General features: G+C 41.3%; 3 protein-coding genes across 5 annotated transcripts in view; 1 reads left to right on the forward strand and 2 right to left on the reverse strand.

Annotated features, from left to right (window-relative positions):
• Positions 1 to 15,584, reverse strand: part of cxxc4 (CXXC finger 4) — a 76,003-nt gene extending 60,419 nt beyond the window's left edge. For all 3 annotated transcript variants that reach the window (XM_076091312.1, XM_076091311.1, XM_076091315.1), the window contains exons 1-2: positions 11,059 to 15,584; positions 10,655 to 10,809 (exon numbers count right to left, since the gene is read on the reverse strand). The gene's annotated coding sequence lies outside the window, so the exon portion shown is untranslated. The remainder of the gene's footprint in view (positions 1 to 10,654; positions 10,810 to 11,058) is intronic.
• The window catches only part of tet2 (tet methylcytosine dioxygenase 2), a 29,912-nt gene extending 14,168 nt beyond the window's left edge, over positions 1 to 15,744 (forward strand). Inside the window, exons 2-10 of the mRNA XM_076091309.1 lie at positions 6,156 to 9,113; positions 9,196 to 9,286; positions 9,394 to 9,487; positions 9,593 to 9,801; positions 10,042 to 10,192; positions 10,266 to 10,355; positions 10,677 to 10,814; positions 11,013 to 11,361; positions 11,558 to 15,744. Of these exons, the coding sequence (XP_075947424.1) occupies positions 6,200 to 9,113; positions 9,196 to 9,286; positions 9,394 to 9,487; positions 9,593 to 9,801; positions 10,042 to 10,192; positions 10,266 to 10,355; positions 10,677 to 10,814; positions 11,013 to 11,361; positions 11,558 to 12,924 (5,403 nt within the window). The 5' untranslated portion in view covers positions 6,156 to 6,199 and the 3' untranslated portion in view covers positions 12,925 to 15,744. The remainder of the gene's footprint in view (positions 1 to 6,155; positions 9,114 to 9,195; positions 9,287 to 9,393; positions 9,488 to 9,592; positions 9,802 to 10,041; positions 10,193 to 10,265; positions 10,356 to 10,676; positions 10,815 to 11,012; positions 11,362 to 11,557) is intronic.
• A 110-nt stretch (positions 15,745 to 15,854) lies between these two features.
• On the reverse strand, positions 15,855 to 20,657 carry ppa2 (inorganic pyrophosphatase 2). Its single transcript, XM_076091310.1, has 12 exons — positions 20,423 to 20,657; positions 19,597 to 19,661; positions 19,469 to 19,513; positions 19,336 to 19,389; positions 18,865 to 18,984; positions 18,561 to 18,647; positions 18,290 to 18,416; positions 16,952 to 17,079; positions 16,706 to 16,791; positions 16,555 to 16,624; positions 16,395 to 16,434; positions 15,855 to 16,292 (listed from the first exon to the last, which is right to left on the reverse strand). The coding sequence occupies exons 1-12, from the start codon at positions 20,610 to 20,612 to the stop codon at positions 16,270 to 16,272; spliced, it is 1,035 nt and encodes a 344-aa protein (XP_075947425.1). The 5' UTR covers positions 20,613 to 20,657; the 3' UTR covers positions 15,855 to 16,269.
• Positions 20,658 to 23,084: the final 2,427 nt, after the last annotated feature.

Genomic DNA, 23,084 nt, shown 5'->3' on the forward strand with positions numbered 1-23,084 from the left:
AATATGATCTTTTAGCAACTTGATGGACAAACAGAAACACGTTGCATTTTGTAAAGCAAAGCAATATTAAAAACAAACTTAATTGTTAAAATAAGGCTCTACTGTTATGTGCATGAACTGCCCCCCTTATGACTTTTGTGAAAACTGTGCCCATTGTTTTACAACACTGGTCACACTGTGTCCAAAAGGTCCACCCTTGCCCCTAGGCCTCAAAGTACTAAAGCAACTCACCATCTATAAATGCCAGCAAATACATAGCTACAGAGGCAATGGGCAATGACTAGAGCAGTGCCGAGTGGCCATGCACGTTCATCACTGCACAGACGATAGACTGAACAGGAGGGAAGTACGGCAGACAGAAGTACAGAGGAACCTGAAGTGTAATTACAGGGCAGAGGACTGGAGGTGAGGCTGTGGGAGAAGCCAAACAACAGCGTATAGAGACAAAGAAATTAACTTTTGGAGGGAAAGAAAGCTTTGTTGGGAATCCAGTTCAAGTCAAGCAAGCTGAGTCATATCATAAAGAAAACGGATATTCTGGTGGACATTAGCTACTAGAAAGACAACCAGAATAGATCAAAGCATTATAACTTCCAGCAGGCATCCACACGAAAGCCACTGAGAGGCACTGCCTCTGGTTTAGTTTAGTGCTCTACTTCCGGAGCAAAAATAGATCTCCCTGTTAATCCCGTCTTGTGAATAATAAAGAGGATGCAGCCAATACTCCAAATATCTTAAAGCAAGCAGTCAAAGTTGGACTTTCAACATTGTGTAATTGGTGTATGTGTGTGTTTATATGTTCGTACGCTGACAGGCAGCACACACTCAGCTGGGATCTCTTGCTTTGTTCTGGGTTTGCAAAGATTTTTTTTTGTTGTCGGTGTGGGTGTATCCAACTGTGACAAGCTGCTTGGCTCCGTTCGGTCCTTTGTAAATCCCGGAGTGTCCCACAGGAATGGAGCTGCTCTGAAAGCAGCTAAGCGCCCGTGTTCACCTCTTGACTTAGTTACTGATTGGCAGACTGCACCGAGGGCCAGACAAAACAAAGGAGTAGTCACATGGGCTCGGGAAGTGGTATTCACCCGCTTACCTCATTGTTACTTTTGCCGGGATCAGATGCTTTATATCTGAAAGCGTTCGGAGAGGTGGGAGCATTAGGTTACTCCTTTTAGCTCCTTTTTCCTCAAAAGACACTGACTTAAATTGATGTTCCCCCAATGAGTGTTGAGTCTACTGCTAATTGAGAGGTTTTAATTTCCTAATTTTATTGTGAATTTTGTTATTTTCTGTAGATGTTGATAATATATTGTACATAACTCCAAGCAGCTGTATTTTTAGTTAAAATTGAAATCAGAATTACAAATACAGGGGGAAAATATCATGAAGTTCATTCCAAAGTAAAATTAAGTCATTTGCCACATGGTATTCAAGACTCATAAATTAGCTTGCAACTCAGCAATACTCAATAGTTGAGAATGACCGATCGTAATCACCTCATGCTTTTTTCATCCTCTTCATTTAATGCAAACAAGCAACACAAAAAAACCAAAGATATCCCAAACAGCACATCATAGAATCAGCAGATCTGCCACAGCAGAGAACATCCGAATGTGATGTCGTATGAATGAAGATGCCTCCGCGATGGAAAGACCATGTTGCCATTCATTAAACGGAGCCGTGTACGTTTCACAACTCCCACGTGGTGGGCTTCTCAAACTCATTTGTCAAAATAACACATTTCGATTTTAATAACTTTTGACGTAATCATAAAGAGGCTCAGCGTCACTTCTGATTACGATGCTGGTGGTGAGGTCCCGCTGTGGCTCTTTAAATCCGTCTGTGTCTGACAGCAGCAAAAAGGGAGATTAGCTCTGCAACTTGTTGCCCGAGACTTCCTCTTCAGGTTCCACTGCGGTCTGAATATAACTAATGAGTTATACCGTTTGCTGTTAGTGGAATTAGTGTTACATTGTCTTATGCTACTTTACATTTGAATTACATTGGCCCAGTTCTCAGATGACAGTCTGTAGTCTGACAACAACATTAAGAAAACTAATTACAGCCTTTAAAGAAGGGAGCGTTTGGGGGCATTTTTAAATCAGACCTACTCCAATACTGTAGTAATACTTATAACTATTTATCTGACTGAGTTCTATTCAAGTGATAATGCATGTAAAGAGCGAGTTGATTTTGCAGTTTCTCTTTTATTTTGAATCGCATGCACTTCTTGATTTTTATAGACTTCTCTATTTTTCTGGTTTGCGAAACCCTGACAAACCCTATTGGATAATTTAGAAAATGTGTTTTTTAGCAAGCTCACAACAGGGCCGTTTTTCTTTGGGATGCAAGATGCCCGGTCTCAACTCAACACACATAAAAAGATACCTTTCAGGCCCCTTGTCCCCAGCCATTGACTTGAGGGCCATCTTTGTTTTCAGCGTGCCGCTTCCCTTTTCTACCTGCTAACAGGCAGCTGGCTTGCTCTGTTGTGACAACCGTGGGAGCTTCCAGACACCCTTGTAACAGCTTGGCTCGTTAGTGGGAGATTTAGCACACTAACTTTGGGGGTCTGGAGGGCTGCTAATGTCCTGGAGGGGTGATTGACACAGAGAAGGATATCATTATTTCGACCAGCTCGCCTGCCTGAGCAGAGCTCGGTCTGACAGTTTGTTGTGAAGGTTGTCTTGGTCCAGACGGTCGACTGGGCCACAATTGCCACAGAGTGACATTTTGTTTTGCCTCATTCATGGTTCACGTAACCAGTTTGGACATTGTGGTTCAGGAAACAGAGGAACTGAACCTGATAATACTAATTCTGAAAGTGCACGGTATCTCAAGGTCTTGAATCACAACTTTTAAAAAAAAAGCAATTGAAATATATATTTTGCTGTAATATCAACTTATCCTCTAAAATGATTGTCATCTGATGCTGCAGGTGCTTCATTTCAGGACCCTTGAAGATACTTTTGCAAACTAGCCCGGTCTACAGTCACCCCAGAGATAGAATACTTTCATATGTGTAGCTGAACTTGTCAAATATATATTTTCTACCCATCTGTACAGTCAAATCTAATTCATATGTTAGTCGTTTCCATGAATTGCAAATCATTACTGAATGTTACATTTGTTTATAATCATTCTTGAATAAAGCAATGTACATGATCAATAGATCCTCTTTGAAATGCCCATGCATGTTGTGGCTGAAATGGATACTGTACCTATACAAACATTTTTCAAAAAAGGTTATCAGGCTTAGGATAAAACATGTCGTTTGAAGACGACAGCTCTTCTGCCAGAATCGTAAGCAGCTGTAACCGCTTCCAGATGTTATAATCGTGCCCGATGATGGAGCACGATCATGCCAAATGAAACATGCCATAGTACCTCAAATATTTAGCTATTTTTCCCCCCCAAACATCAGTCAGTGCCTATAGTGAGCCTATAGTATGTTTGCATTAACAGGAGGGCCTTTGTGGGAATCTAAAGCTGGATCCAATTATGTTTTCAAAGGTTGCATAGCATATTTCTCTGAACTTAACCATAGCAGCCGGCAGTTGTGACCCGAGGCTTCAAAGCTCCAAGGACATTATTTACTTTAAGTACATACAGAGTGTTTCGGTGACCTAAATGTCTAAGAACATAAAGCAGGAAGTCTTTTTAACCTACAAGAACCTAAATTGTCTTGATGAACACATTTTGGTCCACTGCTGTTTAATGGACACCATGATGTGCCAAACGTTTACAAAGAAAACATTTGAAGCTGCCGCTACATTTTTACCAATCGTCATGAGGTGTGAAAAATGATCTGAGGGATGACAGAATGCTTCACCACATGTAAAGAAGTAACTTTAAAAGGATTTAACACCTCTAACGCCTGTCTACATCATTTGATATTATTCAACCTGACAAATCAGTTATATGAATTTAGACTTTATAAATGTATTAGTATATTGTTATTATCTGTGTTGCATTGTAAAAAAGTCTTGGATGAGCTTAACTATGGGCAGCAAAGTGAAAGTTAAGGCTGTTAATGGCTATTTAATTACATATGTTGACTATAAAATAGAAGCTATCGGAATCAGACTACTGGTTTTCATATTATATTATGTTCAAAAAGGACCATATACTTTTCAAACCTCGCCAAATGTTCCCAATTCCTGCGAGTATTCATAGTTGAGGGGGATTGTGGCTGTAGAATGCTTGTGCGCAGGCGGACAAAACCTCAGGACACCAATTAAAGTCAGGAAAATGTATTTTGTCTCGCCTTCGATATATGTAGGAACATAATACACAAGGACAAGCATGACTTGTTTAAAAAAGGTGGCTGTGTGTTTGATATTGCTCACCGCCGGCTAAAAAGAAAATCTGTATGAGTGCGTCTCTCTTTTTTAAAGCTAGTAAAAGAAAGTCAAAACCAGGTTTCTTTGATGCAAGTTTAACCGTGACATTGAGGACAAACGGAAGTTTTGTGATATATACTGTACAAGGACTGAACTCCCTCCATCCCCAGCCAACCACGAATCTACAGTACAATCAGTTCTCCTTCAAGCTCTAATGCTCAACACTCTTTTACTTAAACACTTAAAACGGATTCTGGGCCCCTCTTGGTGCTCATCAGCTGCCCATTCCTTCAACATCTGCAGGAGACTTGCTCATAATTATGATGGATTAGACTCGGCTCTTTGTGCCTGTGCACTGCAATTGTTTTGCAGATGCTGCAGATGTGACATGCATTAATAATTGAGGGAGGCAGACAGAAATCAATATTCTACTGGAATCACTGGAATATAGATGCTTAAGGCAGAGAGAACGCAGGGTAAGCAAAAATGAAACCATATGCTCTGTTTGCTGCTTAACCTTCTGAGGAGATCTTAGTTTCCATTCATCAGTTTTATTACTTTACTAAATTACTTTGTCGCTAGACTTACAGATCCCAAGGAATACAAATTAAAAGATAGCTTCCCTCAACGTTTGGCCAACTTATGTTTAGACAAAATGCTGCTCAGCTGAAACCAGACATAAAACTTATTTAGATTAACAGGTAAAGTATTTAACAAAACTCTGATTTTGAGGTTTTTACGTTTATCCCGGGAATCAGCTCCACCAAAAATTGACATTTTCTTAAATCAGAGAGTTGAAAAATTATAAAGCAAAGAAGTTCATCAGGATGATTAAGTTAGTCTGGGAAACATTTGTGAGGGTAAGTTCATATTCTGAACTCAGTATAACTCCACGGCACAAAGCTCACAATTCTATGGTCTAGCCCTGATAACAAAGGCCTCAAACTGGAGAATCGAGTTGTATTTGCATATTTGACGCAGCAATGTGTTCAGGGTGAGGAATACCACAACTCAACAGCTGACGAGCAGCCAAGTCCTCCTCCCATCTACCATCTGGGACTTTAACCATGCATCCTACTACCTTCAATCGACTAGACTTGTATTTAGTTTAATGTATTCTGTCCTTTGATATTATAACCAATGACCCAAATGCAAAGAGAAAGTGTTCTTTGTGAAAGTGAACTTAGGTCAGAATCTAGAGAAAGGATTCAGACACATGCTATTGTCTGATGCATGTATGCATGTCTGAAAAAAGCAAGAAGCTGCTGATTCACATGTTGACTACTGTGTTAATTTAGCATGTTCCTAGTGTTTCTATTCTAAAATATTGCTATTGTCTACCACCATTTTGAGTGCAATGATGGTGGATATAGGTGATATACATAAAGTCTCCCTATGTTTGTCTGAGAAAAATTCCCTTATGGAAGTAGACTCACAGTCCACTGTTAGCCGAAATAGTCCTGTAATGACCTCTAGTTTTATTCTCTTCTCACTTTCTACTCACTATCTGGTTTCTAGGTGATTGGGGGATGAGGTCAGGGTGAATCTAATTCTATGACAGGATCGTGTTGCAAGCTGATACCAATTTAGTGCCAAGTGTAAACACATAACTCTACTGACCTTCCCCTCACTAAGGCCACAGTCAGACTGAAGTTAGATGTTTGTCAGAAGAGTCAATTTGACCGGGTAAAGTTCCTACACATAGGTTCAAATTAAATCATGTGTTTGTTTTACATAAGACATATTGTATTTGAAAACATAACCCTGCTTGAATAATGATGTAACCAAATATTTCTCTCTTTATGTGCCCTGCAGGACGGACAGAGGGCAGCCCTGTGGATGGACTCTGAGCAGGCCAGATGGAAACAGAACAAGCCAGACATGAGGCGGAAGAAAATCTGATATTAGCAAAATCTGGCACATCTCGCAACATCTCTCACAAACTTCAGAATGGAGGCCAGTCTTCAGAGGGAGATTCTCTGCAGAGCCCTGGGGATACAAGCTGGAACCATTACAAGGCCAGCGCAGGTGCTAACCCCATGAAGAGGCACAGGGAGAATCAAGGATCCTACATGATGAATGGAGAACTTATGAATGGAGAGTTGAAGCATGCACTCACTGAGCAGTCCTTACTCACCCACCCGCCCAAGAAACTTAAAGTAGAATCTGAGATTAAAAGAAATGACAACATGAGCTCTAGTTTGGTGGATAGCTTTCCTGATCTGACAAAAGCAACCGAGTGTGAAAGCAATACCCCACAGACAGAGCTTAAGTTAGACAAGAGGAACTGTGATTTTCGTAATGGAGATTTTTTCTGTCTACCGAGGAATAAACATGTTTCAAATGGTGCTTTATCACCCCCCTCAACAATAGAAAGCACTCCAGGTGATCTTTTAGAGAAAACCCTGTCTCAGTATTATCCTGAGCAAGTGTCAATCGCACCACAAACATCTGGGCCACATCTTGATGCGGTCAATGGTTCACTGGCAAATAAGCTGCCAAGTGAAGGTGCTCAACCCCCATCTTTAACCTCAGGATTGCCCAATTCAGCTCAGATGCCTGACTTACAGCAACAGCAGCCTGGGGCATCGGGCAATGTTGAAGGAGGCAACAGTTATAACTCTGTCAACTATGTAGTGAATGGATACTCCAACAACTTTGAAGCAGACCACCAGCAGCAGCAACAACAACAACATCATCAGCAGAGGCCACCATCTTACTCTGGTCAGGAGCTGTCTCTAGGTCAGCTCCCTGGCATGATCCCACCAACAAGCACTGCCAATAGCTCACAACAACATCGAAATGGCACACGGTGCTATCCAGATGACACAAATCCTCAAGGTATATATGAGAAGGTTAACCAAGAGTTTAACCAGAACTCTTTTCTGGAGCGCGACGCCCCTGTAGAGGCAGCAGAGACAGGTGGATATGCATCCTTTCCTAACTCTGGGTTACAGAAGATGGGGCAAAGTGAAGAACCTAGGTCTGGTCAGCATCAGCGCATTGGCACTGACAGGGGCCACCAGTATGTGATTCAACCCCAGACCTTTAAACACAATGCCGGGAACTCACGTGGCGCTGACAGTACGGGACCCATGGGCCCCAGTCTCCAGCAGCCAAGTCATGCTGCGTTAGAAAACGGGATGGAGAACACGCCTCAGCAGAGAGCCAACTTATCATGTTCGACTCCCCACCAGAGAGGCTGGGTAGAGCTAAACTCTCCACATTCCCAGCAGCAACTAGCAAGTGGCCCGTCATCCCAGGGACAAGAGCAGGACATGTGGAGGGGCTTCCCTGCTAAGCCTCAGTCAGAACAGCAGACTGCTAACTCCCAGGTTCACTGCCAGATGTTAGATCCAAATACCGGGCAAAGATTCCAGACACAGGCAGGTTTCACAGATAGCAGCCAGGGGTCTAACAGCTTCCAGCAGCAACAACAGGACCGTCTCCCGGCCCAAACACACTGTGCTACAGCCCAGCACAACACTGCCCCTGAGTGGCAGGAATCAAATTCAAAAGCACCTCAAATGCAGCAGCCTCTACCCCAGAAAATGCCCGAGCAGCGTAATTTCCACCAAGATCAGCAGGTAGACAGTCGCTATCACACCCAGATGCAGTCAGAGCATTTAAGTGAAGACCCTGACCTGCAGGATATACTGTCACCTGGGTTTTTACCAACACAGCAACAACCACAGCACTGTCATCTTCAACGTCCCCTGTCCCCCCCACCACAATTTGAAGGGCAGCAACTCAAGTCACCCGATTACAGACCTCGCAGTCAGCCTCAGCCAGGTCAGCAGCAGCTTCAACCCAACCAGGCTGTTAGAAACAATTCTGCTCAATCCAACAACCAACAACTCCAGCACAGCGACCATGCAACATTCAGTTACAATAACACAACGGACATGCAACAGCTTCAACAACATCAAAGGCAGTTTCCACCTGACTCAGGCAGCAGTAACCTCAAGCAATTTCAACCACAGCGGCCTAACGACCACTGCCACCAGCCCAACCATGCAGACTTCTCCCAGACCTCAACGCAGTCACAACCTCACTTACAAGGAGGCGTGTTGAACCAACCGATGTATCCTAAAGCTGAACAGCAGCTGAAGATATCATGCGCTCAGTTCCAAAGGGGACTTCGACTACCTCTGGCACCTGCGGGTCCCCATGGAGACTTTCAGAGGCATGCAGCCCTGCGTATGCACCTGCTACAAAGGCAGGAGCGCCAAGGCCCTCCTCATCCCCTTCAGAGCACTAGTGACCTCACACATGGTCTGAGAGCTGTGAAAATGGAAAACGACCCCAGATTTGAGTTGCCATGTTCACAGCAGCAGGGGCAGCAGTTACAGATGCGAGAGGTGGGAATTGGTGGTGTGCAAATCAAGCAGGAGAATCAACCATCCCTGTGTGAGCAAAGCAAGAGGTCGGGAAACATCTTGGCCTTCATGGAACAAAGCCTGAGGCAGTACCAGCTTTCACCTGTGTTTGAGAAGAAATCCCTTATCGTCAATCCAGCAAATAAAGTCAAGGTGGAATATTCTGGGCCTGTCACAATCCTGTCAACCAACACTGACTTGAGTGGAGTTGAATCAGCAGCAGCTGCCCCAGCCGCTGCAGCTCTAAAGAGACCACCTGATTCCACCCCTAAGAAGGAACACCTCCTACAAAGCTTCATGGACTCTCCTATGAAGCTATTGGATACCCCGATAAAGAACCTACTGGACACCCCCATGAAAACACAATATGACATTGCATCCTGTCACTGTGTTGGTGAGTCTCATGATGTTGATTTTGAAAGATGATTAATAAGTTGGTGTGTAAATATTAATGCATGTCCTTTTATGATATTTAGAACAAATCAGTGAGAAGGATGAAGGCCCATACTACACTCACTTGGGGTCTGCGCCGAGTGTTGCCGGTATTCGGGAGGGGATGGAGAAAAGGTTACCACATATTTGACTTGTTGACTGGCAAAATTGAGTGTGTTTTGTAACCAATATGTACACTACATCACTTGTGTTTACTTACATGCCTCTATTCTGCTTTTAAGGTCTGGTCTAACTGGTCGCGCAATCAGGATTGAGAAAGTAGTATACACCGGCAAGGAAGGAAAAAGTACACAAGGGTGCCCTATTGCCAAATGGGTAAGAACCATTTTTGTATATTTAATTTGAGAAGCAGGCAACCCAGCTGCCCTGGTACTCAAATATCTGCATTTCCACCAATGCCTATTCCCGTCTTTCATTCAGGTGATTCGTCGGTCAGGTGTAGAAGAAAAGCTACTGGTGTTGGTACGGGAACGCACTGGTCACAAATGCGAGACAGCCTGCATCATTGTAGTAATCCTGGTCTGGGAGGGCGTCCTGCCCAGTGTAGCTGACCGCCTCTACCTCGAGCTAAGTGAGACTCTAACAAAGCATGGAGCCCTCACCCAGAGACGATGTGCTATCAATGAAGAGTAAGTGACGGAGCTACAGAACTCCAGTCTGGCCATGTGGCCTACAGTAGTTTTATTACCAAACACAGAAGTTATTATTTTGTATGCATACAAGGAAAATGTAGTTATTGCTTTTATATAATAGGTGTGTTTTTGCATCAATTATAAAAATACCAGTTGCCAATTTGTTCCTCAGCAATACATGTTGGTTAACACTGAATTAAAAATGATACATCCAATTGTTTTGTCCTCCCTGTTCAGGAGGACCTGTGTATGCCAGGGGTTGAATCCTGATGCCTGTGGGGCATCTTTCTCCTTTGGCTGCTCTTGGAGCATGTACTACAATGGTTGCAAGTTTGCCCGCAGCAAAATCCCAAGAAAATTCAAGCTACTAGGAGATGATATGAAAGAAGTATGTGCAGCATGGTTCCGCTAATATTATAAGCTAATTACGTCACTTAATACTGCCAATTTCTGTCTTTCAGGAAGAGAAACTGGAGCACAACTTTCAAAATCTAGCAACATTATTGGGTCCCTTGTACAAAACGTTGGCACCTGAAGCTTATGCAAACCAGGTGTGTATATTTAGACATTGTTTGACTTAATAATTTATTATTAAGCAAACTATATAATAAAGGTGTCCTGTTTTTCAAAGGTATAATTGAATTTCAGATCAAATCTAAAGCAAGCATGGTTTTAAGTCACATGTAAACATGTGAGTGATGCAACCCGCACACAGAAATTCCTCAACAACAATTGTAAACTGTGTGCATGGGTATTTCTCAAAGTATCTACATGATGAAGTCGTTTTGTTAAGATTTCCCATTTATATTGTTTAGTGACCAGAAACTCTTAATATCTTATTCAAACTGACCTCCTGTTGTTCCTGGACACAGGTGGAACATGAACACAGGGCACCAGATTGTCGTCTGGGGCTCAAGGATGGCTGTCCCTTCTCTGGGGTCACTGCTTGTCTTGACTTCTGTGCCCATGCCCACAGAGACCTCCACAACATGCAGGGCGGCAGCACTGTGGTAAGCAGAACCAGGGAAACGTACAGTTTATCTTTCTAAGTATGTTGTAGTTCTCTGAGAATGGAATCGGTAGAGAAACGGCAAACTGCACATCGAGCTATGCATTAATGTCCCATCGAGGCATGGCTTTAAAACGGATATGTGAATAGCAAAAGTAGATTTATTATTAATGTCTGTGACATCAACCCGCTTTTCCAGGTGTGTACATTAACAAGTGAGGATAACCGAGACATTGGAAAGATACCAGAGGATGAGCAGCTCCATGTACTACCGCTTTACAAGGCTTCAAACACTGATGAATTTGGCAGTGAGGAGGGTCAGCAGGAGAAAGTCAAGTCAGGCGCCATCCAAGTCCTCAGTGCCTTCCGCCGCCAGGTGCGCATGCTTGCAGAGCCCGCCAAGTCTTGCCGGCAAAAGAAGCTGGACGCTAAGAAGGCAGCTGCCAACAGGATGGCCATGCTGGACAATGAAAAGGCAGAGAAGGCACTCCTGGCCAAGGTGAAAGCTGGCACTTATGAGAACACCGCTCAGAGCAGTCCTATGGCAGGTGAGGTAACATTTATTCTGACACATTTCATGAATTGTATCTTAAATATGTTATTTCTTAGTACGGACATGCTGTCAACATACTAAATTAACTCTGAAAAACAATAAGCAATGAATTGACAGAAAGTGACACAGGATTAGAGATTTGTGTAATTTGTATGCTTAGGCCTTTATCTTTTGGGGATTTTGTTTTCTAGGACCTATTCAAGGTGCTATGGGAGCAATCCTACAGTCAGGTCAGCCAACACACCCTATTGGGCCCCATCATCAGCAACTACAGCAACAACAGCACCAGAGCATCCTTCCCCCTTATCCTGGCTCAACAAATGTAGCCAGCTACCCCAGGTTCCCCAACCACCCGGGGTCTTTTCCAAGCACTTCCAGGCCAGGCACCATGTATCCCCCTCAGCCGCCAACACCAACCAGCCCTTACCCCTCCCCGCTCCACGTACCAAACTCTTACATTAATGGATCAAATCGTGCATATCCAGGTTATCAATGTAACGGAGGAATGCCCCTTGACAATTGTCACCCATACTATGCTTCAAACCCAAAGCACCTGGATATGTATCGGCAACAGCGGCCAGCACTTTACTCAGAGCAGCAGTACGGTGTACATCAGCGTTATGAGGTCAATTATCCGCCGAGGTATGCTGAGCCAGGTTTACAGGTGAATGGTTACAATGCCTGCAACATGAGGCCAGTTAACCCCATGAGACCTTACTCCCCTTATGGTCCTAATGGATCCTCAGACCCCCAGTTTATGGACCCCCTTTCAAGAGCACCCTCAGCTCATGGAAGTCTAGACTATACAGCTGCTGTGAGCAAAGGCAATCAGTTTGGAGGATACCCAAATCCTTACCTATCTCGGAGCCCTCAAATCTTCGCCCCGGGCCAAGATCCTTTCCATATGCAAATCAAGACCGAGATGGGCATGCCTCACCCACAAATGCTTTCTGCTCAGTTAGGCGGTGGGTGTTTTACCCCTGAAACACAGTCAGGTTTAGGTCTGCCTAATGGGAGCCTCATGGGCTCTGGTATTAAGCAAGAGCCTGGAACACCGCCGACACCCACAACCCCACAAAAGCCTGAGGTGTGGTCCGACAACGAGCACAACTTCTTGGACCCCGACATTGGTGGTGTGGCAGTGGCACCAAGCCACGGCTCAGTCCTCATTGAGTGTGCAAAACGGGAGCTCCACGCCACAACGCCCGTTAAAAACCCAGACCGCACCCACCCAACGCGCATCTCCTTGGTCTTCTACCAGCACAAAAACATGAATGAGGCCAAGCATGGTTTGGCACTGTGGGAAGCCAAGATGGCAGAGAAGGCTCGGGAGAAGGAGGAAGACGCAGAGAGGAATGGCGGCGAGGGGACACCTAGCAAAGGCAAGAAGGGGGCGAAGCGTGAGCATCCAGAGTCAGAATCCACCGGGGAGCCTCCTTACAAGCGCTTTATCCAGGCACTAATGGAGGGGTCCTTGTCGTGCACGACAAACACCTATGTCAATACATCTCCGTACGCCTTCACCAAGGTCACAGGGCCTTACAGTCAGTTTGTGTAAGAAGCACTCATGAAGAAGAAAATTGAAGGTGCTTTATTTATGACAAAGACCACAAGCACCACTGGCCTCTTCTAAACACTCCTTCCTATCTGTACGGTTAGCAACAACGTAGAAAAAGGAACCTGTGATCAGATGAGATATAAATGACCTTTCACATCAGGTCTTTCACCTCTTTAACAATCAAGCTTTACTTGTTGACCCTACTGAGGATGTATTTATTTTTGTTCGACAACTTTTGCAAGATACACACTCAACATCTCTGGTGCTTTCAGTCTGAAACACAAGGACCTATTTTTAATGGAAACAAATTTTCATTTTTTTGTGGCTTTATTTTTCTTACAAAATTGTACTCTTGGCATAAAACACTGACTTTGTCAATGATAACATTCACGGTGCTAAAGTGTATGGTCACAACCATTTATTTAAATTCAAATGCCTTCACTCTATGACCATAACTCACTCTACGAGTGACGTCCAATGAACAGGACTCTGGAAATATCATCCCACGATCAAATGATCAGCATCATAATGGTTTTTGGCAAGTCAGTGGTTCTTAGGGCACTTTTTGATAATGCGAGTTAAATGTTTTGGGAATACCTTTAAATCATAAAATCGGGTTATACTTACTACATTGAGAGTAATTCATTTCTAAGCATCACTGAAATTAAATTGATGAATTTATAACAGTGTGAGCAATCCATGAAACCGTTTCAAGTTGATGCTAAAAGATGTTTTTAAACTATCTTTGTGTTGGTGCTTCTTTAGCTTACCTATGTCATTTATACTGTAAATTGAGCCATTCTCATGGTGCATTTCTAACATTTTGAGGGGAAAAACAGTATGTTTGTGCTATTTCAGTTTTTTCCAGGTTTACTTTGTTGTCAACGACTGTTTTTAATGTTCCTCACCGTAGGTTCATTGAACAAACCTGGACTGTGAATATTACATGTAGTTGTGTGTCTGTGGTGCTTAGGAAATGTGTTTTTTTATACACTGAGGACATGAAACAGGGTAAGCCCAGTGTCTGTTTCAGAGGGCAGCTGGCTTGCTGTGGGGTCTTTAACTATTGTAATCTAACTGTAAGATAAACAGGTGAGATTTGTACAGTAAATTAATTTCCCTTTTTGGAATTACTGTTAGAGATTTTGTGTTGTAAAGAATGCTAACGGCCTATTTCATTGTATTTCTTTGGGTTTAACTGATCATAAGGTGCTATCCAACCTACATACGTGTGTGAAACATACAATGTGAGACTCTTTGGACAGCAGGAAGGCTTTTAAATAATGTACAGTACAAACCCGTCATATACCTCAAATCTAGTTTGGCAATAGAATTATAACATATTTTTCTTTCTTCCTTTGTATATTACTTTCAAAATAATAACAGTTCAACTTCAGGCCACCAAAAGGCATAACAGTTCATTTCTTACTTTCTTGTCAATCTGCTAGAAAGTATTACTTGAACTTAAATCTTTGATGTTACTGTAAAATCAGGGACATTTTCAACTAATTCTGTGTTCATTGCCTGTATTCATCTGGTAGTTTTTTCATTCAGGTACTTGCCATTGCATCCTGATTCTGATTCTTGTCGACTTCACAAAGAGAAAAAATATTTTGTGAGGATAAAAGTACTTTCCTGCAATTTTTTACTTATATTTTAAAGTAATATTTTAAAAGTAATTTGAACATATATGCACTGAGTTGACTAAAGGGAAAGTATGATATTGACTAAGTAAAAAGCAATGTATTTGCTTTAGCTATGAGACAAGACCAGGGGAGTGATTAACGTAGTTGCACATCTCTGTGCCTGTGTATAGTTAAATTTATTTATAACCACTAAGCAATTGTATAATGATTTTTCTTCCCTGTCTATTTGATTTAATTAACGCGATATATAGTGGAATGTCATGTTATAGTAACAACTTACCCCACTCTTCAACAGATGCATTTTCTGAAAGCACTTCATTTCTTTTTCAGGAAAAAAAAAATGTAATAAAGAATTACAAAACGTTTTATTTAAATAGATTGTAAATGTGTTTAAAAAAAATAATAAATTATGTCACATTGTACATACCAGGAACCTGCATTGCAGGAATACAACTCATTCTTTGATGTTGATGTAGGTTCTTATTGTTCTGTCAAATTGACCCACAGCTACCCGATCAGCGATACTCATATCTTTAAATATTCTTTCAGGTTAGCAGAATGATCATGGTTAGATTATCCAGGAAGTCTGTAAATGTATGCTCACTGTCACAGCAATGTTTACAGTGATAGCATCCTGTTCGCGCAGACATTAGACGGTCTAGTTTTTTGTTTTTAACTGTTCCAACTTTGTAAAATAATTCGACATAAGAAAATGTCAAATTTTGTTGTACAGGACCCAGCTACAGTAGCAGGTTGTGGTTGAGAAAGCCAAGGTGTCTAAGATATAGCGGGTTAAAAGCATAGCCATACTTGCTTCAGAGTGTTTCTGAGTAGAGTCAACATTACTTGAATGACTTCCTGGGCTGAACTAGTGTGCTATATGTGCTCGGCTCACAGGTTAAGCTAGAAGTTGATACACACTTGGTCTTTTTGCAGTTAGACACTAAGGGGTAAAAAAAAGTGCAACTTTTTGCCTGTCATTTTCTTTTTTAAGGCTTCCCTTGTTCTCCTGAAGTTTGGTATGCTACAAAAAATGGAATTAAGGATGGGTATTAATACTGTAAGTATTGTAATGTAATGGATGCAGTTTATTTGAAAGCTGTTTATTATATCATTCCTGATATTGCTGAGATGTGGGTGTTTTTTTAATAAAATTTATATTTATTTAAAGCAATTTGATTTGTTACTCCAAGTTAATACTAATATCTAAATCCTTGAGCATTATTGTCCACGTGTTGAAGTTTTGAAATGAGTAATTACGGACAAATGTGGAAAGAGGTAATGCCATGTTCACACCATACATTTTTTTAATTTACCCAAACAGAAAGAAATTGTTACATACAAATGGCGTTGTGTTTGTGGTTGCTAGCAGGAACTGACTTAAGCCTTAAAAGGCAAATTGGAGCATATTAGCATCACTTTCAGTCTTATACAAGGATGGACCTGGGTATTTGACCCAAAGATACTGCAGTGCTTATACATCAGAATTTACAATTTAATAGAAAGGAGATCAATTATTTTGCAATTAACCTCAAAATTATAATAAAACAATCTGATGTCTACACATTTGACTGGATAATAAACTTAGATGGCACTTTATACAGCTGAGAACGAGTCCTTACCAACAATAAATCCAGCTGCATTCAAAGGATGCAGCTGCTTCAAAAGGTTTTGTTGGCTCCATGTTGTCTTTAGGGCTTCAGACAAAATGCCACTTGTCCACTGTGCAAGAGAAGATTTAGAATTACATGAAAATATAAGTATTGAAACACATAATACCTCAAATAAACAAAATTTAGTGCAGGTTAGTCAATATTTATGTACCATTTGGAGACACAGGATGTGTGCTGTCGAATGCAGGAGCCTGGGGTGGCACACGTTAAAAAGGACAATTACCAAACCAAACCCGAACACAGTTCTACTTGCTATTATTGTGTTTACTATCATCATCATTGTAAAAACAGCAGCATATGGAAGTTCTCACCGATTCCACCACATCTCTGGCCTCGTCGTCGCTGCATTTGAAAGGGCTCTCGCAGCAGGAGATATTTTTGCTGATCAAAAAAGTCAATAGTGTTCATTGCACTTGTGCACATCAGAAAGACACTGCAGGAGTTTTACCTCCACCAACTTACCATTCAATCCCTCCGCTATTTTTCTGCTTCTGCACTAGTGCCCTCCAGTGCTCATGGGTGGACTTAATGATCTCCACTGCAAAGTCCTATTAAGAGGGCATCAGAGAAAAACACATCATTTGATTTCTTTAAAACTAATCCATTCAGTTTTAGCCACCGAAAACCCCCGATAGACTCCGACCCCGAGTAAACAAACTGTCGTGTCTTATCTTTGTAATGTGTTTGGTGTTACAAAAGTCTCAGTACCTTGTCTTTGAATTCTCCATTGAATCCAAATTGGTTCTCAGGCTTTCCATCGGGCACCTTGTATTTCCTAAACCAGTCGACAGTGGCCTCTAAATGACCAGGCCGGCTCTTACAGACATCTTCTATGCCTGAGGAGAACATAAACACATTCAGCGGAGTAAGAACAGACGACCAATCTGCACTATAATCGTCTTGGTATGAATAATATGACTGGTATGACTCTGCTCCATTCACACTTGGTATTTGGAATATATCTTAATGCAAAAATAAGAGTATGATGAATATGTACATCTTTATGTAGCATAGTAAGTGTTTGAAAAATATTTAAAAGTAGCAATGCCCCATTAAAACAACATTGGGAGAAGGTTGCAGCTGTATTGTAAACAATGCAGCCGTAAAGATATTCAGAAACGGCTTTGCAAAATGCTGTATGGAGTAAATAGTAAAAAAAAAAAAAAAAGGCATCAACAATTTTTCGGCCTTCAGGATACACACAATGTTTTATAAGAAACGTTGAATGTAAACAAAGCTGCGTTGACAGTAAAAACTCCACAGGGTATGTTCTAGGTTAGTGTTTTAAAGTCTGAAGTTACTGCCTGAGCTGCTGACCGGATTTTTATATTGGATCTGCAAATGTTTCTTTTATTTTATATTTTCAAATTCGATCACTTGAATCTCAACCGGGCAGTGCAGGTACATTAATACCGTATTTATAGTTTGTGGTCGAGGGCACATCTGACAAATCCTGGAGATTGATTTGGCAGCTCGTCTTCACCTCCAGTGACACTTGTATCCTAAAAGTGACCGTGTGTAGGATTTGCTGGCATCTAGCGGTGTGGTTGCAGATTGCATTCCACGTTTTTTTCATCCTGCAGCTCACGTTACAGCAGTTTCACAAGCGTGTCAGAGAAGTACGGTGGCCTCCAGGTAACGTAAAAGCGTGAAAGGCCCTTTCTAGAGCCAGTGTTGGGTTTGTCTGTTCTGGGCTACTGTGGAAACATGGCGGTGAAGAGGACCCACTCCCCATGTAGATATGAAGGGCTAACAAAAAACACAACTCTTAGTTTCAGGTGATTATACACTAATGAAAACAGAATGTATTGTATTCCATTTCTGCTAAGAAGATTCCCCCAAAATGCTACACACTGTTCCTTTGATGTAAGCCATTTGTACTTATTTGCCTTATTTAGCACATTTTAGATAAAATCCCAATTTCACTCATTTACGATCATGAGGTTTCCTGAACTAAATGTCTTCAGGATAGAGGATGGGTCAGTGTAAGGCAGTTTTTAGATGTTGACGGTTATCTACTATCTATGATCGGTGAAAAGCACGCACTATTCAGGTTTTTGGCATCTGGGTCCTGAGCATTGATAGCGATGACCTTCCAGTCCATTTCCCCCTCATCGATCATGGCCAAGATGCCAAGCACTTTCACTTGGATCACCTGACCTGGAAAGCACACCTGAAGAACAGACCAGCAAATTACAAATAAACAGTCAAAGGAATCAATCACACAATTAAGAAATCTTGAAAAGTCTATATAAAGTGAGTAAAAACAAAGAATTACATCTACACACACACACACACACACCTAGAACAGTCTTACCTGGGTGCCGATCTCACAGACGTCAATGGGATCGTTGTCACCACAACACTTTGTGTCTTTGTCTGTGTGGTTTGGGTCCTCCCATGTCTTTTCCAAGGGACAGTTCAGAAACATGTAAGAAAACATTTCAACTAACTTCCTGACTTGATAAATAAATGCGAAATAAATAAATAGAAATAAAGAGTGTGGACTACATTCAGTTTTTCCGTAAAAACGAAATAAATAATAATCTTTAAATTGCAGCATCAGTCACTGACTAAAAAACAAGTCTGAATAGCTTATTTCATACGGTGCATTTCCTCACCTGTGGGAGCGCCCCATAATTCCAAATGTAGCCTTTATGGGGAAATATGTTGGCAACATACCGGAGCTTTCCTTTCTTTACATCTTGTTTGATCGGGTTCAGCGGTTCCTTAGTTGCAATCTGGAAATTGAGGCATATATGAAGGTGTGTTTGTATGTGTGAGTGCGTGCTAACTCAGGAACAGGCTCGTAACTGGATGCTCAGTTTGGACTTTTTAGTCAAGCTATGTCTTGGTGACAGTAAGTCAGGTATCGTCAATTTAGACATCAAATAATAAATAAAATAAATAGCTGCAGGCTCCTGCTACGCTAACTTTGTTGAAAATATATAATGGACTATCATTGAATAAACGTTGACACAGCGGTTCTTACATATCAATCTCAGCCTTTTTAAAGCAGTAGTAGTAGAAGTGCAATAATCAAATCAATTATACAAAAAGGTGAGGTACTATTGTATCTATAGCCTCGTTACCTCCATTTTAGCATTTGACCATCGAGGCACCTCCACGACCATGTTAAAGAGCACCTGGAAGCACAAAAGCAAGCTTTATGCAGTGTATGCTGAACACTACTGTTTCAGGTGCTACAACTGAATGTCACCGTACCTCACTCTCATTCTTCTTGGGCTTTTTAGTTGGCACATCATTGTCCTGTTAAAAGAAAAAAATATATGAATATTATGTTTGTACCGTTTAATAAGTAGAAACTAAAACTTCTGCTATCAAAGAGTTACCTGTTCCGTCTCCGCTATAAGTGAGATGTCATGGAATGGTGAAATGTATTTTCCTTCAGAGGTTTCTATGGAAAAAAACAAACAAAAAATGTTAACAAATAAAACCTGCATACATAGAAACAAAATCCCAGAAGACTGTATTGTACATAAAATGTACGTCAAATGGATAATAATATGTCAAATGTAATTACTGGTAAGTAGACCTTGAGTTAAGATTCAATTCATGGCGAGTTAAATATATAATTTTGCGCTGTCAGTGACACCTTGCATCCTTACTGTTGTTTTACTGGTTATACTGGACATCATTTACACTGCTGCTAATGCTGCTAATGCTACTAATCCTATATCTTGTTTAAATTAAAACTGCAGTCATGCCCAAAATATAGTCACATTACCCATATTGGAAACCGAACAATGTGATATTTTGTTAGGTTAATATTGTGCTGCATACTATTGGTCTTTAATGTGAGTTAAATTAGTGTAACTTCATCTGATACAAATTTCACTGTCGATGAGAAAATACCAGTTCAAAGGTTTTGTTTGTGTGGACGCTATACACGTGATCACCCAACCCGGAAGTTGCGTCATACGTAGCCATCCTGCAGGAAACTGTAACGCGTGTGGTGTTTTCACACTAAAAGCTCTGTAGTAAGAGCGCCACATGCCTAGAAAACACCGTGCTTGCAACTCAAAGGTCACATGTTTACCTTTACCTGGAGGTCGACCAGTGGTTACCTGTCCGACACAGGACCCCGGTGCTAAACCGTTATATACTATGAAACGCAGAGGACACAGGTTCCTCCCATGGTGGCGATGAAGAACTTACTAAAATAAATCCGGTAGTCGGGTGAATTGGGGCGTCCTCTCTCCTCCGTTTGATAGTGCATCGTGTTTCTGAAATAAAACAGATGAGGAAGCGCTGCTGCTTGTGTGACGAGTTTGTTTCGAGAAGCGGAAAATGAGCCGAAAACTGTGGCCAAGCAGCCGAGCGGACAGCGCAGCAGCAGCGGTCTCATTTCTTCTTCCTCTTCGGTTCCTGTTTCCTGTTTTCGGCCTCCGCCGCGTCCAGTAGTGTCAAGTCCGCCAGAGTGAAACTGAAGCTTCCGGAGAGATGCTTTCAAAATAAAAGCATTCACTTTGCGGTCCAGGCTGAACATAATGGTATATCATTTGAAGATTGTAATAACAGTACGGTATGTGTCAAGATCACATATGTGCTGGTTAGTTACTGTTGCCTCTTTACTCTGATAATAAATTATTGCGGCCGGAAGTCAATTATTTTTATACTTTACAATGTTTCTATTGCATGCTTGTAATCCAGCAAACTAATATTTTGTCCAACATATGGGAACATATTTGTATCTGCCCTATTTAGGAAAAAAGTAGTATTTAATTCCTAAAACATGGCTTGCATGGAGAGAGAGGGACATTACAAGGGAACTACTGCCATTTTAATAATGCATACATGTTATTTCTATGGTAGACGAACAGTCCAAAATATACAATAATTAATATTCAGCAATATTAGCAAGTGAATGTGTTTGGCTACTTGTGGGAGCTCCGTATATTATTCATTGGTACAGTCTCATGTCTCGTCCTAATCATTGCCATCCTCACTGGTGACAAACTCTTGCACAAGAGGCTTTATTTTTGCTTTATACGTATTGATTGGAAAGTTTGTCTTTCATCCATTTTAATTTACCCGTTCGTTAATTTGTTTGAGCGTCAGATTTGATTTACAAACGCAGCCAAAGATGACACTAATGCCTAATTTATACTTCTGTGGAACAGCTTGCTCACAGCCGCAGAGATGGTTTGCGGAGCTTGTAGAGACGGGTCGTTGGTCTCCTATTCATTGTCTAAGGAGCAGCTCCAGACTGTATACTTGATGACCTCACAGGTTTGAGATTTACTTCTCTGGTTTCCGGGTTTGAGAAAGAGAAGATCATGTTCACAAATATTGAATGAACTTTCCTAAGCCATGGAAATAACATATAGGAATTCTTAATTTAGTCGGTGTGCACCTTTAATCCTTGTTGAATCTTTTTTTCCCTTTCTTTTCTATTATATTTCCATCAAACAGCTTACAGACATGAAAACATGCTCTATGAAGGCACTATAGTTACTTCCAATAGAAGAAGAGCCGGTACAAGAACCTTTTGTCACTAGCATTAGGTAAATGCACATCTGTGCAGTGTTTGTTTTTTTGCATCGCAGCCTATTTCTCCATGCTCAATAACTTAAGTGTAGTGTGAACAACCATAAAGGTCACTGTTACTTTTGCTGTAATGTCCCCCTGCTTTTGTTTTTATGACTTGAAGTTAATGGATTTAGTGGTTATCTGCACAATACATCATGAGATCAAAGTCCATATGTATCCATTGTGTCCTAAACAAACACCCAGCAACCTTGATGGCAGCCATAAAAAGGTTCTTGCTTTTGATGCTTTTGCCAAACAGTTTTGATTGAGCACAAAGCCCGATTCATTCAATGTATTTCAATTTATGTGTTTCAGTTAACAGGACAGATGTATCATTTTTCTTTTTCTTTTGTGAATGCAATGTGCTTAATTCCAAAATGTATTTGATCAGTTTACAATCTCTGTACTGATTTGGAAAATCTGGATGGAGAGCCAAATGAGAAGAGCGTTCCTTCCTTCAATTTCTGTGTCCGTAAGCAAAGCACTCAACCGTGACCCTTCCAGCGATGGCGCCCAAGTGCCCAGCACTAAAAGTCTGTGGCTGTAAAAGACACAGTTTCAGGCATGAGTGTGTTTTTATTTTCCCTTTCCCCATTCACTCACCCTGGCTCACTCTTACAGCTATACTTCACCCCGCTGCTGCTGACAAAATAAGGATCTCTTTGTTATTTTGTCTCACCAAACAAACACAGGCCCTGTTAGCTTTTGTTTCTTTTAGCATGTTTGTTTGTTGGCTGAAAACATATACTGTTGGTGTGGTCATAATCATTCTGAAACAGCAGCTTACAATAAGGACAATTTATCTCTGTTTGACTGTATTTCATACTACATGCATTATTGGGACTGTGTTGTAAAGTTTGTAATTTGAAGTACAATGGAAAAGATTTGGGAAACCACCACGTTGAACTAATTGATTAGTTGATTAACATGAAATTAATCGGCACCTGATTTCAGTCAATTGAGAAGCAAGAATCAATCATTATCTGGGGGAAATAATGAATTGTCAATATATGTTAAATAATCATCAGATTAGTTGTTAATACAAAGTAGTTCATAGAAGCAGAATTGTATTCTGTGGGCAGTATAAGTTTAAAGACTTATTTCACAGCCTGATGGTTTTTTTCCTCATGTGTGAGAGAGAGTACACTTCTCTCTTTGAGCAGGTCAAGAAAAGCCACTCCCTGAGTGACACTATGTCACATGAGCTCCTTTCGGGCAAAACAATGAATATGGCCACGCTGACAGCACTCAGGATATAACGTTGTTTACTCACTTTCATGTTGATATA

Source organism: Anarhichas minor, unplaced genomic scaffold (assembly GCF_050575085.1).
Source record: "Anarhichas minor isolate MPS153535 unplaced genomic scaffold, ASM5057508v1 ptg000014l, whole genome shotgun sequence".
In the NCBI taxonomy this organism is placed as follows: Eukaryota; Metazoa; Chordata; class Actinopteri; order Perciformes; family Anarhichadidae; genus Anarhichas; species Anarhichas minor.